Source organism: Setaria italica, chromosome III (assembly GCF_000263155.2).
Source record: "Setaria italica strain Yugu1 chromosome III, Setaria_italica_v2.0, whole genome shotgun sequence".
Lineage (NCBI taxonomy): Eukaryota > Viridiplantae > Streptophyta > Magnoliopsida > Poales > Poaceae > Setaria > Setaria italica.
In genome coordinates this window covers 8,318,947-8,345,864 of record NC_028452.1, presented here as the reverse complement: position 1 = coordinate 8,345,864, position 26,918 = coordinate 8,318,947, and the positions used below count along the sequence as shown (strand labels likewise).

Sequence of the window (26,918 nt, the reverse complement as noted above, 5' to 3'; positions counted from 1 at the left end):
TATAGTGTGGGACGATCTGGCACTGTACTCAATTCACGATAGGACATTGAACTCCACCGATTTAGAATTTACATGGCCATCTGTAATCCTCTGACCACCTAATCTTTTTTCACAAGCGTGCGACCCAACACACGGCGAGGCACAAACAAGCGCATATACAACGTGCATCACGTACGGTAAAGCAAGGGACGGGATATGCTGATCACAGATGTACGTGTATCGATTCGCCTTCCTCCGGCTAGGCCGTAATAATATTGATGCCACCGTCGGCCACCTGCTCCTCCACAGCACCGCCGTGCGCGCGCCCATCCTCGCCGCCGCCGTGGCGGCGCAGCACGCCCTCGAGCACGCCGAGCAGCTGCTGGGGCGCGACGAGCTGCGGGAAGTGGCCCACGGAGTCGATGATCACCACGTCCGTCGCCGCGGCGCGCGCCATCAGGCGCCTCATGTGCTCCGCCACGCCCGGCGGCGCCGCGAAGTCGCCCTCCACCTGGACGATCGTGCACGGCGCGGTCACGGCGCCGAGGGCCTCCCGCTGGTCGCCGAGGAAGATCATCCTCGCGACCTCCAGCGCCACGCCCGGGCGCATGGCGAGGAAGCTCTCCTCCACGGGCGGGACCGAGGCCGGGTCGCCCACGGCGTTGGGGACGAAGCCCTTCACCCAGGAGACGAAGTCAGACGACATGGCGTCCAGCATGCCGTCGATGCCCGCCTTCTCGAAGCCGCCGACGTAGCCCTCCTCCGGCGAGTTGATGTACCTGAATGATGGAGGATAGAGGGACCACACGTACGTGTACGTGTCAGGAACAAATTTTGATGCTATCTAATCTAGCAATGGAAGATAAAAAGGCTGACGGCAGTGAACGTGATTACGACATGGACTGTACATGCACTTGAATAAAGGTAGCTTAATTTTCAGCAGACAAAACGATGTGCCGGCTGCCGGGGCCATACTGCTGTAGCTGTGGCGAACAAGACATCAAGATCATGACTAAAGTGTGTGTGGCTGATGCGTATCACTGGAGTGAACATATGAATCCATTAGTTGGCTGGTCAGGTTTCGCATCACTGTCTGTTACATTCTCAGTACAATATTTCTTTTTATTCCATTTTCCCCTTAGAGTTATCCTTTTTTATGTTTACGCAACGTTTTAGGAGCTTCCAACGTTTGATTTTTCAAACCTAAATAACCTTAACATTTGCGGCTCATCAGATTACATCTGACTTTGTACTAACTAATAATAAATCAGATATGGTGTTGTTTGAGGCTCTAAAACCGTGATCTTTGTGTTTTCTAATCTTGTTCCCTATTTCTGTGTTTTCTAATCTTTTTCAATTCACCCTAATTTCATTTAATTTGATTAATAGTGTTGTAAATAGAAGTTGTACTCCCTTGATCCATCCATATAAGTCATACTACTTCGGTATGTGAAAGTCTTTGAAAGTGGATTTTGACTATTTATTCCTCTTAAAAGTACATCATTAACTGGTATAAATTTAAAAGCAAATTTAATATCAATCTATCGATACGATTTTATCCCATTAAACACGTATATCATTTGATTAATTGGTCAGAATCTGCAAATTGTCGAGTATATAAACTTCCTTTTTGCCAAACTTAAAATATCTACACTTCACATGGATGGGCTAATTAGTACAGTGAAAAGACCCAAGTGGCCATATAGGAAAGAAAATGCATGTATTGGTTGCGTCATGAAGGCCGCTGCTAAATTTCCAGAGGCTTCCCGGTCGCTGCAGTGACCGGGACTGGTGCATGGCCGACTGCTCTAACACGCTGAGGTGGAAAGACGTCGACATGCCATAACTTACAATTAAGACCCAAAGGTAGGACGATGAAGATGAAACGAAATTTCATACCATACTGTACATGTCAGGACTCGGGAGGAACTGATCTAATTTTTTCCTCCGGAACATGGAACAATTTTACCTCATATACCATATCAGAAATTTAGCTTTCCTTCCCATTGGTGTGGCTCAGGATCACTCCCATCTACCATGATTCAAATCACCATATCCATCTATTTTAGATTAGATGTTTGTATTTGTATGCATATCCTCGGTTTGGTGCGGAGGGCTAGAAATTTTACATCTTGTTCTAATAAAACTTTGCTAATAACCATGCTTTTGGTAGCGAAGCAGCCACCTGGCTCGCACATGGATGAGGCATGCACGCATGGAAGGAAAAGCAGGAGCGGCCGTGTTGCTCCGTCCTAAAATACTATTCATTTTTATTTTTTCTATGTAGTTTTTTATGCATATATATATATATATATTATGTCTAAATACGTAGAAAAATTATATATTTAAAAAAATTAAAATGAATAGTAATTTGAGATGGAGGGAGTAGCTCTCGCCTAGGGGACGCGCAGAGGAGGACGAGGTGGGAAAAGAGGTCGGGCCTCCTGACGGAGGCGATGCAGGCGGCCATGGCGGACATGGAGTGCCCCACCATCACGGCGCCCCGCACCCCCTTGTTGTCCAGCAGCGCGATCAGGTCGTCGGCGAATCTGCCGAACGTGTACCGGCCCTCCTCCTCCGGCTGCTGCTCGCCGCCGCCGGTGAAGTCCCAGTCGAAGAGGATGACCCTGTTGCGCTGCGAGAGCGCGGGCAGGAGCTTGTCCCAGAGCGCCTGGTTGGCCCCGTAGCCATGGGCGAGCACCACCGTGGCGCCGCCGCCGCCGACCACCTCCCGCACGTTCGCGTACCACCGCATTGCTACCAAGCTTTCTCGCTCGATCCGTGCCCGCTAATAGCCACGGTGTATTTATAGCAGGAGCCAGGAGGAGCTCATCGCTGCCCGCCCGGCGTGTCGATATATCACGATCGGCATGGGTAAACAACACGACCGACCGGAGCGGGCACCGTTAATTGGTGGTCCTGGTAGTCGCTAGCTGCCCCCGTCGCTCTCAAGTCGGGGGAAACGGGAGAAAGAAAATGGAAGGAAAGGAAGCATCTATCCACCCATCCAAGATTCCGCTGCAGTCCCCCAGAAAGTGCTGCATTGTCGTGTTGCCGGGCAGCGGTGGGTGCCAGGTCAGACAAATCGCACGGAAACAAGACCTATCACCTATCACTTGCCAATATTATCGCCTTGTTTTTCTGCAGTGTCGAGAAACGATTGCTCAACCGCTGCTAGCTCATGGTTGGTTTGGAGTAAGTTATCAACAGCAGCTGACGGCGTCTTCAGTCTTGACTGACTGAATGCCTACTTTGCCTTATTCGAGTACCAAGGTGTCTCCGATCTGAGCTGAGGCTATCAAAATATCGCTTCAAACGTGGAAAAGTCAGGCAGGCTACCTATATCTATTTGGTTTGGCCAGTTCTGCAGGCAAATAGGCACATAGGAGTCCATGGCTGCTTTCTTTTATTGGTTATTTATTTTTAAAAAAAACTGAAAGAAAGAAATCCCAGAGATAAACTGGCCACAAGATGCATGCATTTTCAACAAGTCCGCCCGTCCGCCTCATGCATGTCACAAGTGGCCAAATTGTTGTCTACTACCACACTATTATATCCATCAAATGCCTCCAAAACTTAACTTTTCGTTGCATTAATTATTGGTGCCGGCCGGCCTTCGATTTTTGTCGCTATCACATGAGTCACGGCTGCTCGTGAGAGCGTGAGAGGTTTTCAGGAGTCTTTATTCAACCATTCTAAATTTCGGTTGCATATTACTCTTGTGTGTGCTAAATTTCGGCTAGACGGCTACTAATACTTTTGCAGTGTTTTATAAATCTTGCATGAAAAAAATATTAGTCAAAATTGTGCTTTGAAAACTATGCCAATATCACACACGTATTTGTGTAAAAATCAACTTATAGACTATGAGATTGTGTACGCCGAGGCTCTAAAAGTCAAATAAACAGTCCATACCATGTGTGCTTCATCTTTTAGATCCTTCCTAGATTCCACAATCGACCTTCCACCATATTTTTTTTCAGTTTTTGATCCAGTTTGCCTTACACTATTCCCTGTGTTAGTTTCATAGAAGTTTCATGCATGTTAAATGTAGTGCCATGATGACATGGCAGAAAATTTAAGGGGGGGGGGAGAAGGAACTAGTTTCATCTACATAAAACTCTCTTGGCACGAAAATCAACTCTGAATGTGTCATGAAATTAAATGTTATGTGGTGCCTATGAAACAACAACATAAAACTGTGCATTGGAGGGGTAGTTTCAAACACAATTTTATTTATTCTTGATGATGTGGCTATCTTAGAAACATCAAAATGAAATCCTCCACTGGGATTAATTTAAAGGCAGCCCAGAGCCCACAAACAGAAGGGCCATTGGTGCCTAAAAGATCGATGTTATTATGGTACATATTCATCGATCATAAATCCCCACAAAGTGTCCCTTTATGTTTGTCCTGAGTCAAATTATTTTAAGTTTGATCAAGTTTATAACAAAAAGTATTAATATTTATAACACTAAATAGGTATGTTATGAAAATATATTTCATAACGAATCTAATAAAACTAGCTAGAAGTTCCATCGGATGCATGCATGCATGCATATCCCATTGCCCCTGCTGTAACTTGAGGGTAAAGCAAGCAAGCAAGCAAATTTGCTTCATCTACCTTGGCCAATTGAATCTCGACAGGGAGGGGAGGAGTTTTAGAGTTTTGCATGTGTTGTGTCAACCTCATGCAAATATAGGCAGGCTAGGCACAGGATTCGCAGGTGATGATAGGTGTACGTTGTTGTCGAGCAACTGTTGTTGCAGCTATCTAGATGTAGGCGCACGTTACTCACAGTACGTGCGTGCAGGGCCATGTGCCGGCGCCCCATTCGCTGGATCCAACAAGCTCGGAAAGAGAGAGGGATCTGTCGCGTTGACGTTTGCGGCCGGCCGGCCGGCCGGTGGCGGACGTGCACGGCAGCACGGGGCGCGCGAAGCTAAGGAGTTATTTGGCGGCGCTGCCGCGGTGGCGGCGATGGGACTCGACTATCGATCAAGAAGGGCGCCGCCGCCGCAGGGTGCACGTGTTTTCCTCTCCCTACTGCTCTTCTTTTCCTCGCGTTCCAACCTGCAAGGAAGGCACGAGTAGTTGTGTGCCTTTGCTGTCTGCCGCTTCCGTTATCGGCAGTTCTGGTCTGACAGCAAGTATGCATGGCTTGGCAGGAGAGCATGAAGGCAGGTCACAACTAGACGTGACAACGTTCTGGAGAAGCAATCTTCGGAAACCACAGAATCGTATACCTGGGCAGTGATCGACGGAGAGAGCCAGCAGCAGGTATGTGAATCAGCTAGATTAATTGTCGGCGCAGGAATCGCAATGACAGCTACAGGACATGAAATGAACTGCATGTGTGTGCACTCGTCGATCATTCCGGGCTTTCACATATGACATGCGGGGGACAATCTTTGGTGCAGGAGATTGGAGTATGCGTGATGATATGTTATCGTAAAAAAAAAACGGAATTCTGTCATGAAAACATTATAGTGACTTTTCTTTTTCTGTGCCACAGGGAGCATCGCAGGTTTCGTGCCATAAAATGTTCTTAAAATTGTCACTGGACATAGCACATTTGTGACGTTTTATTTACGTCATTGAGAGGTGAGGAGATGCCACAAAATTATACATATATATGTACATGCTCAGGAGTACTTTTAGCTAGGGAGGTTCCTCTTTTTCACTTTGAACTGAGGATGAAGATGATCTTTGTAATTAGTCATATTCTTCTAATAACCATTTTTCAACATGAACTAATGAACTACTACTTAACATGTCCAGGTTACAAAGTAAATTGATCTTCCATGCTGCAATGTTTTGGTGCCCTAATATGTACTTCCCCGTCCCCCGTTCCAAATTGCAGGTCGTTTTAACTTTTCTAACTTCATAGATATTATTATGCACCTAGACATACACTATATCCAAATATACACTATATCTAAATGCATAATAATATCTATGAAATTAAAAAGAATAAAACGACCTACGGAGGGAGTATTTGCTAAGAATACTACATGAGAAATATAAAAAAGTTCATAGTATACGCAGTCACTTGCCCAAGGCCCATGGCCCAATGTACTGCTGCAGCCCAAGGCCATGGTCCAATGTACTGCTGCAGCCCAAGGCCCTTCTAGTACATGCGTTTGATGCTGTTTCTTTTCAAACGGAATTCCTAACCGTTACTCGTTTCATCGTTTGACAACTAGTGCGTGCTAGTTTTGCTAGTTGCTTTCGCAACAAAAAAGAAGAAGAAGAAAAATTGCTAATTGCTCATAACTTAAGACTATATATGCACCAACTGTTTGCAAACTTTGGCGAATTTTGAAACGATTTGTTCTTTCTTTTGGAAGGTTAAATGAGGGCAATCTGCCTGAATTTTCCAAAGCTGTGCATGTTCACTTTAACCATTTTCTAAAGTGAATAACACAAATTAGATAACACCAACTGTTGACCATGAACGCAAAATGAGACGTGAACACTTTAATTACCATGTTTGCAAAGTTTGATAGATTTTAAAGTATATTTGCTATTTGTTTGGGAATATTAAATGATGGTAAACCATCTAAAATTTGTGCACGGTTTGCTAGCGCTGCAACGATCTACCGACGACCAGGTACTATTGGCCCGATTAAAAAGCTGGTAGTACTTTTTTTTCTTCTGACCGTCGTCGAGTCCAAGGATCCTCTCCAAATCAGCTATATCACTTGTTCTTCTCATTCCCAGAGTCATGTATCAACAGCAAAACAAAGCGGTACCAAGAAATCAATGCATCACCATCAGCCAACACCGAGAGAATGAGAAGTTACATATGGCACAAACAAGATAGCGCAACAGGACACACAAGAAAAGAATAGCAGGGGCAATACATTGGACAGGAGAAATCAAAGATGGAAAGTAATCAGCGATGGCAAAATTGTAGCCCTAAACATTATGTGCACTAACTGAACATGAGAACAGAAGTAATACAAAATAATATGTCCCCAAATTCCCCCGTGAGTGTCAGTTTGGCCTGATCGCCACGAAGCCAACAGCTGTGCATCTTGTCATGATGACATGACCAGCAGCTTTCAAAATACCTTGGAGCACTGCATTGTCTTGGCCAAGGCACTTTGCAGACACCAAGATTACTGAATCACACACTCACATTTCCTGAAACCATCGTTTTCTAGATCATCTTCAGATAGGCCATCATCACTGTTAAAACATAAATCAATCATCAATGATCAGACAGTAATACATCCAAAATCATACCAACTAAGAAAGCAGAATAAACTGGACATGTCTAGTTGAGCTCCCACCTAAAACTATTAGAGAGAAAAACAATGTCCGAAAAAATAGCACCATTGTTTTTTTTATGTACAGCAAATTCAATATCCAAAACAATGAGAGAGTCTGAACAAGGGTGGAGCAAAAGATCGTATGAATCAATTCCAACAACCATAAAATTTTAGTCTCATAGGAAAAGGAATCCATATCTAGAAGTGTAATTCAATTAAACATTCTGGTAAGAAACAGATAGTTCAGCCAAGACAAAAACTACAGACAAAGCCGAGATACTCGATATCGTATCAGAGCTTGGTTGATGAGCTAAAGCAGGCATATTTTGGTGAGTGCGACAAAACCAAGGAATGGTACTTAGCATACTACAATCAGCATGAAATTGATGCCACAAGCAACTATGATCAGAGGCAAGGAACAGGGCAGTTTCTAGAAACAATGCCGAAATATTACCTGACTTCAAATTCTCTTATCTCGAAAAGTTCCTTCCCATATGTGTCCGTCCACTGAACTTTTCTCCGCTCCACACCAGATCTCAAGGTTTGCACCTCTTCCAGCGACTCGCGCGGCTCCTCACTACAACTTAATGTAGAACACTCTGAAGAATCCCTTTTCAGGTTGCTCTTAAGACAACCTTTTATACCACTTCCATTGATGGAACCATTAGTTGTGGCTGTCCCAGTTGATGAGCTGGATGGTTGCTCTGATGAGCTCCCAGGCGCATTACTTGAGCCCAATTTTGGAGGAGATGCCCCCACAAGCCTAGCAGGCGTGCAGCCAAAGCAGATAAAGGAGGCGCATTTACCAGGAACATCATTTTTCCCTGAAGGCACTTGGCATTCATGCTCAGCTTCTTGACCAACTAGCCTATAATGACTGCATGTTGACCCCTTGTCGTGCTTCTCTTCACCTTTCCGTCCAAGCAGCAAGAGAGCAAGGCCATGGCTATATCCTGATGCTGATGATGAGAAAAACCCTCCACCCTCCACGGCCAGTAGCATTTCAGCTGCTCATCCAGCCACCATGAACTGAATCTGTGCAGGTTGCTGCAAACCTGATGCAGAACACCAGAGGACCAAACTGGTAGACACTGGATACACTGTAGATAATTTTCAACTTCTTCTTTGACGTCGCACAAAAAGGTTCTCAAGAAGAATGCTGTAATATCAATAAACATACATTAGATTAACCAGTAATTGATCATGGGATCAGCATAGACATGGACTTAGCAGGTAAAATGTTAATTGGCATTTTAGTGATCTAGTTTCAGCACAGCTACACAATAAAGGGCCAGGCAATTCGTTGAAAGAATTATAATATAAAGTGCCATCAAACAGGCTGTTTTGTAAAAAAGCATGGATATTCGTTGCTATATGCAGTTGTTAATGGTTTTCCCCACCAAATATGCTTGGACCTAGAGCTCACTAAGACACTGACTGTGTGAAGTTGTGAACCATTACGCTGTCGGCAAACACGAAGAGTAAACAATACAGTCACTAATCATAGCACCAGGACTTGATTGGCTCGCAATGCTACAAGACTGAAAATCCAGAAGACCAGAACCATCATTCAAAGTAGGAGATATATCCTATAAAAATAGTAGTAGTACCATTAGCATTTAGGAATACCCAATCTAAGTCCAAATTACATGGCCATGCCACAAGCAAGATCCTATTGTTGCCTCGAAATTTGCGGGGGCAGGAGGAGGAGGAAGCATTTTTGCACAGATCTACGATGAGGCTGCAGGAGCGGACTCAGGACATGTTTTTTTTTTTTTTGCGAAAAATAAATGAAAGGCTACTAGCAACCTTGCACACAGCACAAAAATCCCCAGCGGCCTGGATGGTGTGTCCTATACAAGAAAAAGGGTGGGTTCAGATTTGATGGCTCATTGCAAGCAAACGAAACGATCCTATTCTGCAGAAGACAGGTCGAAACTGGAGCAAGCTGTCGATGGAAGCAAGCAAGGGAAGGTTTCCTTACCGAGGAGGAGGAGACGGAGCAATGGCAGAAGTCCCGGGTAGATCTGCGCTCCACGGCAGGCGAGTCTTCCTCCGATCCGGGGTTGCTTGGCTGGCTTGCTTGTACCAGTGGAGTGAGGCTTGGAGGGGTTGCGTGCGCGGGCGGCGGAGAGGATCCGACGAATGCGGCTGGCAGCCGGAGCGGAGACTGGGGGAAGCAGCCGCCTCTCAGCTTGAGAAGGGAATGGGGAAGACCGAGCAGAGCTCGCTCCGGTAGGGATCAGGGATTCAGGGATGGAATGGAAATGCCGGAAGAAGAAGAGAGAGAAGGAGAAGGAGGAGAAAGGAAAAGCGAGAAATAAACAAATAGATAAAAATAAGAGAAAGTTAGAGGGGTGTGCGGGGAAAAGAGACACGGGGAGAGTGGACTAAACTGTTGAGGAGAGAGAGAGGAGGCCAGCCAGCCGGCATGGCAGCCAGCTTTGGGAATAACCGTGGACCGTGCGTCCCACTGGCCGGTGGGCCCAGCGGAAAGCGGGGCGGGCATGTGGGTCCCGCCCCGTCCCGCGCGCTGGTGGTGGGTGGACGGGCTGCTGGGTCGGTGGGGCTCGGATCGCGAGGGAGGAGGGGTTGGAGTTTGACGCGGCTGCGGCCTGCGGCCTCCTGCCGGGGCGTTGGATTCGCGAGGGGGTGGGGGCGGGATTTCCCGCGATCGCCGGCTTTCAGCTTTGATCGCCGCCTCAACAACTCCCTCTCCAGGTTGGGTGTGTTGGATCCGAGCTGCGGGGCCCCGCCAGTTTGACAATGCTGCGCTAGGTCCAAGTTGATGAGGAAGTGCAACGATACCGGCAGCAGGCAGCGCCTCCTCTCCTCGCCCATGGCCTCTCCGCCTCTACGTCGCCACCTCTGGCCCTCTGCCATGCCATAGGGATAGGGGTTTCATCGTTAATTCGTTATCGTCATGATTTTTCTTTGTTATTTGCTTGCCACAGTGCTAACCGCATGTTCTTTGAAAAGTCTTTAAAAAAGGAGTCAACGGGCTAAGAAAGTTCACCGGAACATCCATTTCTTCAAAGATGATAATACAAGATCAAGCTATCAACCACATCACCGCATGTTGGTGATCAGGATGGATACAGTTTTAGAAGGAGAAATGGAAGCACAAAATATTACAATAGCAGCACAGGCTTGACAGAGGAGAAGCTCAAAGCAAACAGCACAGAATAAGGAGAGTGGTCTCTTGATCACTGTGCTCTAGCTCTATGTTGCAAATACCGTGCTCTGATCACTTATGAAGTTGTCGGTCGGTGGCGTCATACCATGTTACCATCAAGATCAGTCGCAACTCGTGTTGTGGTCGAGATCATAGCTTAAATCTATGGATGACAAAAAAGTATGAGGTTATACAAAAATTATAGGCAACAGATATTTAATACTATTAATAATCTCTACAGCTAAAAAAAATCAAAATCGAAACAAAACATCGTACGTCTAAGGTCTTTCGGTCCACCATCTATCGCCCCGTCCCCCCTTTTTTTTCCGCATCGGCCTCCCGTTTCCCCCTCCACTCCACCCTCATGATACCCCCTCTTTCTCATTCTCTTTTTTTCTCTCGAGCCGCCGCCACCCCCCGTCCTGTATCGCGGAACCCGTGTCGCCACCGTCCTCCATCCTCTCCACGCCCCGATCCGATCCATCGACGCCGTCCGTCCTCCATCGCCATACCCGCGCCACCGCTATCCCTCGTCCTCTCCGCGCCCCGATCCCAAAACTCTAGCTAGCCCAAACCCTCGGCGGCAGCGGCTCCGCCGACTGTACACGCGCTGTGTTGGGTTTCCTCCTCAGCTCTGACGTCGCCATGGGTTGCTTCCTCTCCTGCTTCCGCGGCTACCGCGCTTGTGCTAGAGTTCCAGCGTGCTACTAAGTTGAGGACCACCGATGGCACCATGCGAGCCCGCACCGTCACGACCCTCCTCACCGCCGCGGGGGACGCGGAGTGCTTGCCGCGGCGCACCCTCTCCTAGTTTATATCGTTGTCATCATTGCAGTCCTGCAGCTTTGTCCAGCACCTGGCAGAGGTACCGTCTCCTCTCCTCCTTCCTTTTCATATTAGTGAATCGATTGTGATAAAATAATACAACATGCATTGTGCGGCTATGCCATGATTTGTGTGCCTTATTGTGTTTTTCCTTTTTGTGCCCTTTTCCATTCTGAACGTGAATTTTGCTTGCAAATCCGATGAACTATTGCAAAGTCAGTTACCTAGATGACCTTGAGTTCTCCATGTCTTTTAAGTGTTTGATAAATTGCTGGTAAGTGAATTTGCAACAGCTAATTGTGTAAAGCAATTGTATTAGTGAGTGCATTGTTATAAAAAATGACTTGCATTAGTTTTTCTGTCTGGAAACATCTTTGCAAGCTTATAATGCCATTCTTGGAACCTCTCACATGATTCTTTGTTCAGACCATGTGGAAATGGCCAAGCAGAAGAAAAACCTGGTAGTCCATCGCATCACAATAACCTGTTCAAAACACATGCTCGCGGACAGCTCCGATGCATCAGTGCCACCATGCTGGAGGAGTATTGCAAGAACAGCTCCGATGCATCAGTGCCACCATGCTGGAGGAGTATTGCAAGAACGCCGCGTTCGAGTGGTAGTTCTAGCAGATGTTCATTGCCGTGCCTGTCGTACATACATCTATATCTATAGGTTAAACATAAGGTTTGAACAGTTCTAGATATAGGACTGGATACTGAGACGTATCAGACATGGAGAGGGCGTAGTCTACGTGGCAGGACAGGATCTAATCGAGAATTAGGAAACTACTCGTAGCAATTAGAGTATGACTCACTAGTCGAATCTGACTAGTATTCTTATAAACAATCGACCCGTAACCCTGCCCCTGGCAATATAAGGCGAGGCAAGGACATCCTCCAAAGCAGTTCGATACAATCAACACACAGGACATAGGGTATTACGCAATCTAGCAGACCGAACCTATCTAAATCGTGTGTTCGAGTTCACCTTCGAGTTTCTGATCTCGGCGAGCCCCACGCACTAAACACTACCTCGGGCACCCCTCTCGGTAGGTTGCTGGGTCTAAACACCAACAGCTGGCACGCCAGGTAAGGGCTCTTGCTGAGAATCCACTGGCGAACGCGATGGCCCAAGTCATCATCAAGCCCATCGTCGCGTTCAAAATGGGCACGACATTCATCTTAGCTCCTGAGTTTGCGTCGTAGACAGCGCTGGAAATTTCTACCGCCACATTGCGTTGGCCCTAGAGAAGAAGCAGCACACCATCAACCTCCAGCGCCAAGCACTGGAAAATCTCGCCGAGAAATTCGGCGGATTTTCAATTTCTGACCTAATCAGAGGCTGGGAGGACGAGTCTGAGTACAACTCGACTTCTCCCCCTAGTTGAACTGGTTTTCACGAGCTAACACTTAAGCCATCATGCGAATCGGTCTACGATCCAAGTCGATTCCCATTCGGACTCCGCAAGACGGGTGCTGTCTACCAAACTATCCTGTCCAGATCACAATACAACTCGGATATGATTGAGGACCTCGACTACTACTCTGATCCAGACAAGGAGACTCCATTATCAGATCCACAACAAGGCTTGGTGATTACATCAACTCCACAAGGTAGATTCATCTACTGGCCTAACATGAAGCCACCTGCTCTCGCCAAGAATGACGAGTCACACCTTGTCGCCTACCTTGATACCCTCCCGTACTAGGAGGGAACTCCTCTGTCGCTCATCTACAAAGAAGATGGCTCTACATAAGTCATCACGTCAAGTTCAGGAAGCTATTCTCCGGAGCAGGAACACTTCGCCCTAGTTGCTGCGCAAGAAGGTAAAGAGGAAGAGCATCCAGAAAGGAATCATGACACGAATGTCACCCAGATGACATCTCACAAGATGAGCTCACCGCCAATGTCATTGGAGAAGAAACTGAAGCTCAAAGAACTCGACGGCGAGTAAGAAACGCTGGAAGAGCAGAGCATTGCCGCCGCCTTGCAGCTGACCTGCCAATCGTGAACTTGGATCACACGTTTGAAGTAGTTCAATCACGTCAACACCGTACTCCTCTTGCCACCATCGTTTCCATTGATCTCATTACTCGAGCAATGCCACAGCTGAGCTGGCGGAGCGCGCGTACGAGCAACTCGATTAGCAAAACCCGATATATTCAGTTCCTCACACCCTATCCCAGCATGGTAGTAGTCATAGGCGCACTCAATCTAGACCAAGTCAAATTGGAGGCGCCAGACCAGGTCAAGTCGGAGCAGAGGGTAGTCGAGCGGAACCCTCGGGAGGTCGTGGCCACTATGGGCCTAACCTGGAACCTGAACGCTCAACACGTGACCTCCGTCATAATATCAACGCCAAGTCGCGACGCCCGTACAATCATTGACGAACGCCACCGTGAGCGTGAACAAGAAGTTGAGTACCAAGGAGAGGATTCTGACGGGTTCCCCGCCTTCTCAAGATGAGTAAGGAGGACGGTTCTACCCGAGAAATTCAAACCTCCAGGCATCACCAAGTATGATGGCAAGTAGGACCCAGTCCAATGGCTGCGGTGCTACTCACTGTCAGTACAAGCAGTAGGAGGGAATGACGACACCAAGGTCATTTACTTCCCATCTGCATGGAGGCGGCACCACTCACTTGGCTTGAGTCGTTAGACAATAACTCCATCGACATGTGGAAGGACCTCAAGGTGGCATTCACCAACAACTTCGCAGGGGCAATGCATTGTCCTAGCAACAGGATCGACTTGTCTCAAGTCAAACAGCAACAAGGCGAGACCCTGCAGTTATCTACATCGATTCTTCGATAAGAAAGCTAAAATCATGGACATGACGGAGCGCGACGCCATAGATTGCTTTCAGAATGGTCTCTATGACCATCGGATGTTCCAAGATTTTAGCAGAAGACGCCCCGAAGATATCAAATCTCTTAAGATCATGATACAAGCATGGGCAGATGAAGAAGACTAGGAGATCGAGAGGTTTGAGTCTAGTCGCAACAAGTGCCAGAACAACAACAATCATAATAATGGTCAGCGCAACGACAAGAACCGTAACGATCGCCCCAACAATGACAACTGAAATAATTATTCGAGAGGTTAGAATCGCAAGAGGAGGCCATACAATATTGTCGCAGCAATGTCTCAAACATCCAAGAACGGCGGCAGGAATCAAGAAACGACTCTGTTTAGTGAGCTAATGAAGAAGCAGTGCCCATGGCACCCGTATCATAAGCACTCTACGATGGATTGCTATAGTCTACGCAGAGTTATGAAAGATCTACCGGAACCTTCTAGGAACAAGGACAAGGGCAAGGCTAAAAAAAATGAAGATGATGGTGACAACAGCAAATTCCAGAACCTATCCAACACCATCAACGTCATCTTTAGCAGCACACTGGGTACTGCTACTGAGCGGTCCCAGAAGCTAGCTCTCCAAGAGATTATGTCCATTGAACCAGCAACACCTACATTCCTCAAGTGGTCCGAGGTGCCAATCACCTTCTCCAGGAAGAATCAGTGGACTAGTTTATCAGATCCATGGTATCCTCTCGTCCTAGATCCAGTAGTCGCTGACTCCAGACTCGCCAAAGTACTCATTGATTGTGGTAGCGGTCTCAACGTACTCTTCGCCAAGACTTTGAGGAAGATGGACCTCGACATTACTGAAATGCTTACCCAAATGAACTCTCCATTCTACGGGATTATCCCAAGCAACACGGCTGTACCCCTTGGACAGTTGGTTTTGCAAGTTACATTCGGGACCCAAGAACACTATCGGATAGAGTACATTCGGTTCGAGGTGGTAGATTTTGAAACATCTTATCACGCTATCCTCGGAAGACCTGCTTTGACCAAATTCATGGCCATCCCGCACTACGTGTACCTAGTACTCAAGATGCAGGGACTCAAGGGAGTACTTGAAGACATCATATGACTGCGACACGGAAGTCGTGGAACTAGCAGTGACTACTCAAGTGCCAAATTCGATGACGCATGTCTTCGCTGCTTTCAAGAAACTATTCCCGTCAGAACTCGGGATCCCAGAAAAGAAGTCGGGGGCAACCAAGGTTAAGCCGGCAAGCGAAGTGGACATCAAAGTCATTGACCTTGAAACTGGTGATAGCTCCAAGACAGTTCTGATTGGCTCAGGGCTGGATCCAAAATAGGAAAGTGTGCTCGTCAGCTTCCTTCGGGCCAACAGAGACATTTTCGCGTGGAAGCCATCAGATATGCCGGGGGTGCCCAGGGAGTTGATCGAGCACTCACTAAATGTGGATCCCAAAGCTACGCCAAAAAGGCAACGACTATATCAATTCACCCAAGACAGAAGAGGGGCGATAAAAAAGGAGTTGGCCAAACTACTCGCGGCGAGCTTCATAAAAGAAGTCTATCATCTAGAGTGGCTAGCCAATCGCGTCTTAGTGCAAAAGAATAACAACAACGAGTGGAGGTTGTGTGTCGACTACACGGACCTCAACAAGTATTGTCCAAAGGACCCCTTCAGGCTCCCTAGGATTGATCAAGTCATCGACTCGACAGCTTGATGCGCCCTACTCTGTTTTCTTGATTGCTACTCGGGGTACCACCAGATAGCTCTTAAGGAAGAAGATCAAATCAAGACCGCGTTCATCACCCCATACGAAGCTTTTTGCTACACAACAATGTCCTTCGGGTTGAAGAGCGTAGGCGTTACCTATCAACGGGCAATTCAGGAGTGCTTCAAGAAACAGCTACACCACAATGTAGAGGCGTACGTGGATGACGTGAGAAATATCGACGACTTGATTGTGGATTTGGAAGAAACCTTCACAAGCCTACGAGAATTCTGGTGGAAGCTAAACCTAACAAAGTGTGTTTTCGACGTACCATCCGGAAAACTACTCAGGTTCATCATCAGTCACCGAGGGATTAAAGCTAACCCCGGGAAGATCTCGGCCATCACCGATATGCACGTCCCATCATGCATCAAGGACGTCTAGAAGATGACTGGATGCATGGCGGCTCTCAACAGATTCATCTCAAGGCTTGGAGAACAGGAACTGCCCATCTTCAAACTACTCAAGCGGCAAGACAAATTCAAGTGGACCGAGGAGGCAGATCAAGCCATGCAGTAGTTAAAGGACTTCTTATCGAAGCCACCGGTCCTCATAGCATCAAATCTCAATGAAGACTTGTTGCTTTACATCGCCGCGATTACTAATGTCGCCAGCACGGCAATTGTGGTTGAAAGACCAGAACCAGACTATGTATACAAGGTACAGAGGCCCGCCTACTTTGTCAGTGAGGTGTTGTCAGATTTTAAAGCCAGGTACCTGCCAGTTCAGAACCTACTATACACAATACTACTCACCTCGCGAAAGCTACGACACTACTTTCAGGAACACAACATCTCCACCGTCACAGATTTTCCCTTGGGAGAAATTCTCCACAATCGAGATGCAACAGGAAGAATCTCCAAATGGGTGGTAGAACTTGAAGCATTGTCCTGAGAATTCAAGTCAAGGACTGCTATCAAATCTCAAGCACTAGTCAATTTTATGGCAGAGTGGTGGGAAAATCAAGTACCAACGTCGGCAGAGCGCCTAGAGCATTGGGTCATATACTTTGATGGATCACTCAAGCTCGAGGATGCTAGTGCAGGAGTACTCTTAATCTCTCCCAAAGGTGAACAACTCAAATATGTCTTGCAAATCTTCTGGGAGGTATACAACAATGAAGTTGAATACGAAGCGCTTCTGCACGGACTCCACCTAGCTGTTTCGCTGGGAATCAAGTGATTGTTGGTCTACGGAGACTCACTGGTGGTAATCAATAAAGTCAACGACGAGTGGGATCGCCACAAGGATAACATGGATGCATACTGTCTAGAAGTACGCAAATTAGAGAATAAGTTCTCCTATCTGGAGTTCCACCATGTGGCTCGTGACAACAACGTAGCCACGGACATCCTATCCAAGCTTGGATCTACTCGTGCTCAAGTCCCAGCTGGGGTGTTCGTCCATGAACTACATAAGCCATCCATAGTGGAGCTAGTGCCATCAAAAACCACCGATCGAGGTCACGATGCACCAGACTAGAGAACCCCTTCATCGACTACATCAAGGAGCACAAGTTACCTCCAGATAAAACATAAGTAGAACAAGTCTCACGACGCGGCAAGAATTATGTTCTAGTCGGAGACAAGCTCTACAGATGAGACGCATCATCTGTAGTACTCATGGAGTGCGTCTCGCAGCAAGATGACAAGGACATACTAGAGGAAATCCACAAAGGCATCTGCAACAACCATGCATCCTCATGAACGATCGTGATCAAGGCTTTCAGAGTATCGTTCTATTGGTCTACAGTTCTCGCTGATGCTGAGAAACTAGTCTGCCGATGCTAAGGGTGTCAATTTTTTGCCAAGCAACAACACGTCCCTGCCTACAAGTTGATCACCATACCACCTTCTTGGCTCTTCGCATGCTGGGGGCTAGACATGATTGTCCTACTACCTACGGCACCTAGAGGATTCAGCCGAGTACTAGTGGTGATCGACAAGTTTACCAAGTGGATCGAGGTGAAGCAAGTAACCTGCCCCAAGGCCGACAGAGTACTCGACTTCCTCGATGAAATTATCCACCGCTACAGCTTCCCCAATCGTATTATCACAAATCCGGGTTCCAATTTCAACAACCACGGGTTCTAGGAATATTGCGAGAATAGCAGGATTGACGTCCGGTATGTCTCTGTTGCTCACCCGCGGGCCAATAGCCAGGTTGAGCGAGCCAACGGGATGTTGCTGGAGGTTCTCAAGAAGAGATTACACAACATTGGAAACAATAAAGGGGGCAAGTGGCTCAAGGAACTACCCAATATCCTCTGGGGGTTTCGCACCCAGCTGTGCAAGCCTACAGGGCACTCACCCTACTTTCTGATCTACGGATCAGAAGCCATCCTCCCCGCCAATGTCATGTGGAAATCTTCAGTAGTCGAGCAGTATGAGGAGGGGTGGCTGAAGAAACAAGGCGCCTAGACTTAGACAACCTCGAAGAAGCTCGTTGTGCAACACTCGTCCAATCAACAAGGTACCTTGAAAGAATCCACCGCTACCATGATCGCAATGACCAAGAACGTTCATTCAACGTAGGCGACACGATCCTCAATCGTATCCAAGACACCAAGGGACTGCACAAACTAAATTCGCTAGGGAGGGTACTTTCATCGTCTCCAAGGTCACTAGACCTGGATCGTATAGGCTTTAACACCTCTCTGGAGAAGATATCAACAACTCGTGGAACATCGAACAGCTTTGTCGATTCTACCCTTACTTTGCATATCCATGTAAATGGGCCATCGGCCTCAGTTGTATAATTACAATTTAATAGAGCAGATTTATTTTTTGTCGTAAAATGACTACCTATTTCTGCCTGATTGCGGCTCGCAAAAGCAAGTTCGCAGAGCTACTCAACTCCCTAGGTACTATCGTCCAACTCGTAGCTTGTAATCACAAGTCTGTACAAGGCTATTTAGCCTCTGGGACAAAATTGCCCGTGTACGCCTTGTAAAAGCAAGTCGGTAAAAGTATTTTTGAGTTATCCAACTCATTGGACAAGTCTATCCTCTCGACGTCTTTCAGAAAAGAAGACGTCAGCAAGTTCGGAGTTATTTAGACTATTCGAGCTTTTCTTATCTAGACAAGTCTGTCTGACGTCAGCAAGTTCAGAGTTATTTAGACTACCCGAGCTTTTCTTATCTAGACAAGTCTGTATAGTTGCAGCTTGTAATAATAAGTCTGTAGTTCCAGGCTTTCAAGAGCACATCATCTAAACAATCCAGAGAGGTTGCAAAGATAAGCTTCAGTCAAAAAGAAATCCTGAAGAGTCTACTTTTCTAAAAGAAGTATGACTACCCAGATGATCTGAGTACTCGCACTCCACAGTAAGGAGTTGCATCCTAAAGTACTCTACACTGTGTATCTGAGGAGGCTCATAAGAGTAGCCTTGTGTGTAGACACTCACGACTACCGTACAAGCAGTCATCAGGGTAGTTCGCGAGATGCACTAAAAAAAACACAAGTTGACTGCAATGAAAATTGCAGCAACACTTCAAATAATTTACATTTCATTCATATCATGTCTATATTACAATGAACTGATGTTCACTTTTTACATAAGACTACTCAAGGTTTAACTGACTAGCTACCTCCTTTGCGATAGGAGCCAACTCCTGCAGGTACTGCTCAAACTGCTCATCAGAACAGTCTTCTGCGATGCCTTCCGCAATGGGAGTTAGGTCTGCCTGTGGGTAAAAGGATTTCACAAAAGCTAGCAACTGCTTGGAGAACGATTCAGCTATCTTCTGGACGTAGCCGATAATCTAGGCAGGCACCTCCTAGAGTACCTCCGATAGAGGTCGGGGCTCTACGCCTTCGGCATGGGGCTCCACCATGTCTACAATGGGCTGAGCCGCTTTAGTCAGCTCCTTCAGAGCAAGCTTTGTGGCCTCCAGCTCAGCCTCGCGCTCCCGGAGGGTCTTCATGGCATTCACCAAGTTGACTTCTCCGTTTGCGCGCATCTTCCTCTTCTTCTCCAGGCGGTGCTCCAAGTTCTCGTATAGAGCAGACAATTTGTCGTGATGTTTCGTCACCCTGTAGTAGGAGTTCTGCCAATCAGTGTCTTAGCCTTGGAGATCTTCCTTTGTCTTCTCGAGCGCTACAAGAACAACACATGTGGAATTCAACACTATCCAGCGGAATTAGTACTCGACGACTAATGGGGGAAGACCAATTACCTTTCAGTTGATGCTTCAAAGCTTTGTTGCGCTTCCGGAGGTGGTCTTTCTCCTCCTCGAACTGTTGTACGGCGTTGCGGTACTCGGCGGCTTGGCTGTCATATATCATTAGCAGCCGGGAGGAGTACTCTCGCACCTTGGCAAGTTCTTGCTCGAGTGCCTGAGCTCGCATAATTGTGTCTGTATAGCCCTGGAGCATCTCAGACTTCCGGCGGGAGCGTTTGATTATATCCTGCTCGGTACTCTTGTCAAGATACGAGTACTAATTTCAAGTTGTGGACGAAGCAGGAGGAAGCTTACCGTTGCATATTCGCCTACACGGCGGTACATCTCCATCATCGTGATCTCCCTCTCTATTGTGAGCAGCGGGTTGGCGATGAGTTGGAGATCCAGCCACCCATGGTTCTTCACGCTCTTCAGCGATCGCGGACACCATCACCATTCTGAGTGGGCTCAAGAAGAAGTACGAGGGGCACCATGGTGTGAGTATCCATGGTGCTCATTTATATAGTGCAGGTTATGTATCAAGTTTGACTAAAATCTCGTAAGTCTTTAGTTTTAGCAGTATATCTCTGTCACATATGAACGTACCTGAAGCAGTGGGGGACAATAGAGGAAGATCATATTGGAAGGCTGTAAAAGGAACAACTCCGAAGCCATGCATTTTCTATTGAATCAGTTTACTACTATATGTCTATATGCATAATTTTAGTTAGTACTCTTTCATTTTTTTTCTTTGTCATATAACTCATGACTTCTTGTTGTCATGTTTCAGGTACCGAAGGAATTTTACCTAAGTCGTGACTGGTTTGAGGGCCGCAATGTTCACATCCATTGCAAAGTAATATATGGTCGAGAAAACAGAGGGTTGAAGATAGGAATCACTGCATTCCAACCATTCTAGCGGCGGGTTATTGTTACTGTTAATAACAGAGGTCAAGTTAAGTGTATACAATAACTGCAGGAATATATCTGAATATATTGTTGTCACATTTCTCTTGTGATTTATTTCTAACTTTGTTTGTGCTTCAATAATTTAATTATTCAGATTTGTAGTGATACTTTATATACCTTGTATTTACACTGTGCATTCTTTGGCATGCAGGGTGACCAAATCATCGCATACTGCCAAATCTATCATATAACCTTTGTAGCAAATATTGCAGGTTAAAATGGTTTTGGAATCCACTAGCTTCTTTTGATTTTTGGTGCGATTTAATTGACTCCTAATCTCTTTTAATTTCCTGCAGCGCGCAGATCAGCGACTTGGAGAGAAGTCTATTTTTCAGTGGGTGATTGGCATATTTGTACTGTTCCTATTTGACTGGCAACATGATGCTGGACAAGTGCTAATTCTGTGTCTAAATTATCTATCCTACACCTATTCACAACAAGGGCTATTTGAGTGGCAACATTATCATACCACCAGGAAAGAACTGCTGCCTGCAGGTTTGTTTGATCTACTAACACACCAGCATATCATCGTACATTTGTCAAAAACTTCAAATGCTTAGTGGATACACATTGCAGAGAATTTTATTCAAAGTTGTACTTATGTGGGCATAAGGAACAGTTTTCTTGGAACCAAGTTAGGATAGTATAAGAATCAGGTAGACATATTATTACAGAGTAGGCTTTCCTCTGATAATGCAGAAACCTAACTTGAAATTTTATATATGTAACCATAACTGCATTGAGAACATTTTTCCTGCATGTGCTTTAATTTCTCCCACATGCATTTCATTTTCCCCAGTTAAGAAACTAATATGCCTTTATTTACTCCGATGGTTACCTAATTTTATTCTCATAATTTGCATACTCATTGTTTGCAGGCTTACTATGTATGGGTTACTAAAGATATCTGGCCAATGTCTCCTTCCTTATGCACATCACTAATCACCATGTATGGTTTCTTATGCTGTTATGCTGGGCTGATATATTTTAGGCATTAGAATTATGTGCCCATCACCACCAGTATTTTGTCACATTAGCTTACATCTTAGTATTTTTGCTCTGAGAATCTTTGTATAACATGTTCCTCGCAAAATGTTGTTTGTTTCTATGTAGTCTGTATTTAACTCCTTGCTGGTTGTAATTACCTCCCATCATTTTGGGATTTGTGTTGGCCCAATGTTTTGGCTTATGTATCACTGTGCTCTCTAACCCCATTTCCTTTTTTTTTCTCCCTATTTTGGGTTACCGGCTTACTCTTTAGTGTGCTTTGTTTTAGACTTTGTTAGTGATTGCATCAGAACTGATGTTGTATTTGTTTATTTATTTGGCCAGCATCGGTTGAGCTCCACATCATTTCACTCAAACTAATACATATATAAGTTTAACCAAGGATGATAAGGAAACCTTATATATATATATATATATATATATGTATGTATGTATGTATATATATTATCACTTTCACAACGCAGTGTATATTTTGCTTGCTTGCTCACTTTTTAATGTGATTTGTTTTAGACTTTGTTAGTGATTGCATCTGAACTGATGCTATTTTTTTTCCCATCATCGGTTGAGCTTTACATTTCACTCAAACTGATACATATATAAGTTTAACAAAGAACGATAAGGAAACCTTTCGTATATATTTTGCTCTCACTTTCACAAAGTATAGTATTTTCTGGGATTTTTTTTCTGTAAACAGCTGAATGTAGCTGACATTTTGTACCTATCAGGTAATGGGACCGAGGATTCGTTCAGATGGAAGTGGACGCTAATGGGCAAAACACTACAAATTTAGCTTATCTTGCGATTTTGTACCTATCAGGTCGTGGGACCAAGGTAGTTTTCTGAACAAAAACTGGTTTTCCTAAACAGTTTTTTGCTATAGACTTACAATGTATGTCAGGAGTTAGGACTTAGGAGTTAGGACTAACGTTGATGGCTGTCATCCTTGGTCTAATGTTTCGGCAGTGCTTCACTTCACACATTCAGAAGCGCAGTATGGAGAATCCGAAGTAGTTCTTTCGAGGTTTAGATGCATCATGCTTGTGTCCTATTATAGCTATCTATTCTTTCAACTAAAGAGCCACCATGGTATGTACAGCCCAATTGGGTGATGTAAGTAGCCCCACTCCAGATCTCTGAAAAAAGAATTTTCCCATAACAACAGGGCATTTGTTTGGGAGTTTTTTTTAAAGTACTACATTTCTTTTTAAAAGAAACCATTATTATCAGTAATATAAAAGGCAAGTATCATTTATTGAATGGAGTAATACTTTCATGATGGACAAGCATGTAGATCAGTCTATACAATCAAATGTCATGTTGAATGGAGCGAGCTTTATCATCACATATATCTGTAGATCTATAACTATCATTAGTAACAATTGAGCATTAGTAGTACCGCTCTTGACTGCAGGTCAGTATTTGAGTTTATTTGTGTACTGGTACATCATAATTGCACATTAGTATGTTCACTGAAGGAGGTGATGATGTTTCAGGCTTGCAGGCATCTTGAAATCTGAAGTGCACCTGGGCTGTTCTTGCACTGAAAGACGCCTAAACAGGTAAATATATTACTCCCCACAGGTCGCATGACCATGCATTCCAATAAAATTTCATTGCAGTACTGCAAGGCTATTCTTGCATGCCACCAAGGAAACTCCTGTCTCCTCACTTTCTATCACATGGCGGCTGGATGTGCCGGTTTTCGAGACTTCCTTAGGTGTATCGATGCTACTTGTAGTTACACAAGGGGTGAGAACAGATGAGACCATGTTGAAGCGGTCCAGTAGACATCTACAATAAAGAAATTGGTGCAACTAGCAGGTTCATGTTCTGTCTTTTGTTCAGAGCTGTGTGCACCTTCAACACTGAATTTGGAAAAGAAATGATCATGGCTTCTTAGTTGTATCAAATTGATTGATTCCATGTATTGTGAACCTACGTATATGAAATTTGCCTCACAAAATGCTTGTTTGCTTAATTAGTCAAGCACAAATAGCCCTCTAAGTGGTGGTTCATGTGCATATGTGTGTGTGTGCTTGTATGGACTCCCTGCTTTACATCTGCTAAGAGTTTCTGCTATTCCGAATGCACATTGACTTAATCCTTTTTTTTCTTTAAAGAACATTGATTTCATATTAGATATGTAGTTAGATACGCAGTCACTATATGTAAAAATTCGTGCTCACTTAAACACTATTATATAAAAAATTGATGCTTCTAAATCTCAACTAACCTCAAAACAAGATTTATATATTATAGTGAAAATCTTTTGCTGCCCGTAGCAAGCACGGGCACATACCTATCTTTAAAAAAAAAATCAACTTTCACATTCATCAGTATGAGATCGTGTCGTGTTAATCAAATGTTCAAACTAAAATCTCGATTCTACTTATTCATAGACTGAATCACTGATTTCTCCCACATTCGTACTCTTGCGAATTTGTTATATCTACCGTGGGAGCAGCTGCTCGTGCTCCGTATCCCACCACCAATCAGCGCATTGTAATTTTCACTGCAATATAGTGCTGGGCCGTACCATGATGTATGAATACGGGTCCAAACAGATCGGCACGGTTCTTCTATACACAATACGAGCCTGTCAACTCTTTACCGGCGCCCGGGCGGCACCGAGCAGTGAACAGGGGGCCCACGCCAGAACCAGGCCAGCCGCCAGCCGCGCCAGCCTCCCACCCTAATCTAGGTTCCTGCTTGGCGGCGGCGGCGAGCCGACGATGGCGCGGAAGCGCAAGACGGAGGTGGCGCCGCGCCTGGACGAGGCCGACCGCACGCTCCACTCCACCTTCTGCAGCGCAGCCAACTCCCTCTCCCAGCTCTACTCCCAGGCCATCGCCCAGCAGAAGCAGTCCTTCCACGCCGGCGAGCTCCACGCACTGGTACGTAGTACGCACTAATCCAATCTCCTTCACATCTTCCTCGAATCCATGCGCGCTGTCGATAGACCTATCACCTATGGTATGGGTCTTCGACCCTTCGCCCAATTCCACAACGGGATGACTGTGCGAACTGGAATTGGGATGTCCTGGTCCGATTTGGCCTTGTAAGTTCGCAGATTAAGCGAAACATCCGACGAAAGTACAGGCCCAATCACTCGCCGCGCAATTTCAATATTGCAAATTGCGAGATAACACTACAAGTATGTACTTCATAGAGATTAGAGAGGCACATTGAAAATTGAAATGGGTGTCTGCTCTGCCTCAGTTGTGAGACATCTTAACTTTGAATCTCAGAGTTCTTGTTGAGTAGAATTTGTTCTGTCATCCGGAGAACCGGATGCAATCTTTGATTCCAAATGTGCTGTCTTCTTACTGGATTCTCACCTTGTTGATGCAGGACAAGCTCTACCACTGGATCCTAAGAAAGTACGAGGAAGAGTCAAGACTGACCATTGCTGATATAATGGCTCATATCCAGGTACAGACCAATGCATTATGAATTTCAATGTACCTGAAAGTCTTAAAGCCTCGTATGTAATTAGTTGGTTTACTTTACATGCCCATGTGAAAATATCTCTGCAATAAGGATATGACTCAGAATTAGGTGCAGGGTTGTTCCTTTTTAGTATCATTCTGAAGGTCTGAAGCATTGTAAATGGGCTTGCCCATATGCAAATGCTACATTCGAGTCATGTTGGTAGGACGGTGACAGCATCTTACATGTTGCAGATGCAGTGATTCATCAAACTTTAATTTCTTTGTGCAGCATGAGATGGACTACAGATGCAGTGATGCACTTGTTGCCCAAGGAGTACAACAGCAGTATCCTCCGAGTGCAAGGCAGCATCTTGGCAACTCAAGCAGCCAACTCTCAGCTACTTCTCATGGTTCGGCATCTGGTCTTGCTCCTCGGGCCATCAACACTGAACAGTCAAAGAACAGCATATTCTCAAATGCTCTTTCTAGTCCTGTCCGGCGGAGTCTTCAGAGCTACCACCCAACTCAAGCTCAAGTACAAGGAGGAGGCAATGGAGGCCATAACAGCAGGGGATCAGCAAGCCCTGGAGCGCACAACAGGGAGACCAACTCAGCAGGCTCCAACGACACCGCAATGGACATGGTTTCAGATAGTGCAGCAAATGAGTACTACTGAGATGATGGATGCACCAGCAGCACTGTATCAGGATCTTTAAATTGTATCGTTCCATGCATCAAGTGTCCCCCCTACACCACACCATCTTTGCATCATAAAGGGAGCACGGTTGGTTACTTGATTCGCCTGCAATGTGATTCATTTTGCTGAAACTCGTTAGGAAAACAAACCTGCTCCTGACTGCTGCCTAGAAATGTGTTTGAGAATTGTTTGTGTTGAGTAGTACTGTAGTACGTCTTGATGTGTATGAGAAAAAGATCAAATTGTGCAGTGGCGTTATCTATGTTTTAGGTGAAATTGTTCTTGTCATTGTGCTGAATGGCCTTATAGATTTTTTTTTTAGAGGGAAAGGGAATGGCCTTTTCTTTTTTTGATAGCAAAGGGAATGGCCTTATAGGAGTAGTTTGTAAGCGGGGAATGGGCCGATCTAAGCCCACAAACCCTCGGTCGTTGTTGTGGTCTGATATCGTGTTGGGCTGGAACTTTATAAGTGGGCCGCTTATGGTTAATTCTCGGCCTATTGAGAGTGGTCCATAACACCCCGTACTCGGCGTGGGCCTGGACAAACGAGGCCGTTGGCTTGTCCACATTGAATGATTTTATTTGATATTGAATGTTTGGTTAGTTTGATCGAAGTTAGAGTAATAGTTTGGTGTGGAATAGAATTAAAACCACCAATATTTTGCAACGAACATAGCTTATTATAACTTAGATGTGGTTGGACAGTAAGATGAACCGGTTACCTGCTCAGCCTGAGGTTTTCCGAAACGGGGCATTAGTAATCAGCTCACCCAACCAATTTCTCAAGGGAAGG

At 45.5% G+C, this 26,918-nt stretch overlaps 3 protein-coding genes across 4 annotated transcripts; 1 reads left to right on the top strand and 2 right to left on the bottom strand.

Annotated features, from left to right (window-relative positions):
• Window positions 1-2,778, bottom strand: LOC101768226 (strigolactone esterase D14). The gene is made up of 2 exons (XM_004960972.4): window positions 2,376-2,778; window positions 1-758 (listed from the first exon to the last, which is right to left on the bottom strand). The coding sequence occupies exons 1-2, from the start codon at window positions 2,732-2,734 to the stop codon at window positions 239-241; spliced, it is 879 nt and encodes a 292-aa protein (XP_004961029.1). The 5' UTR covers window positions 2,735-2,778; the 3' UTR covers window positions 1-238.
• A 3,964-nt stretch (window positions 2,779-6,742) lies between these two features.
• On the bottom strand, window positions 6,743-9,613 carry LOC101767552. Of its 2 annotated transcripts, XM_004960971.3 has the most exons (4): window positions 9,242-9,613; window positions 9,067-9,110; window positions 7,712-8,416; window positions 6,743-7,174 (listed from the first exon to the last, which is right to left on the bottom strand). In XM_004960971.3, the coding sequence occupies exons 3-4, from the start codon at window positions 8,257-8,259 to the stop codon at window positions 7,105-7,107; spliced, it is 618 nt and encodes a 205-aa protein (XP_004961028.1). In that variant the 5' UTR covers window positions 8,260-8,416; window positions 9,067-9,110; window positions 9,242-9,613; the 3' UTR covers window positions 6,743-7,104. The 2 variants fall into 2 exon arrangements, with proteins under 2 accessions (XP_004961028.1, XP_004961027.1); XM_004960970.3 differs by lacking the exon at window positions 9,067-9,110.
• A 14,975-nt stretch (window positions 9,614-24,588) lies between these two features.
• On the top strand, window positions 24,589-26,401 carry LOC101766877. Its single transcript, XM_004960969.3, has 3 exons — window positions 24,589-24,891; window positions 25,349-25,429; window positions 25,718-26,401. Exons 1-3 carry the CDS (start codon window positions 24,730-24,732, stop codon window positions 26,102-26,104), a joined length of 630 nt encoding a protein of 209 aa, XP_004961026.1. The 5' UTR covers window positions 24,589-24,729; the 3' UTR covers window positions 26,105-26,401.
• Window positions 26,402-26,918: the final 517 nt, after the last annotated feature.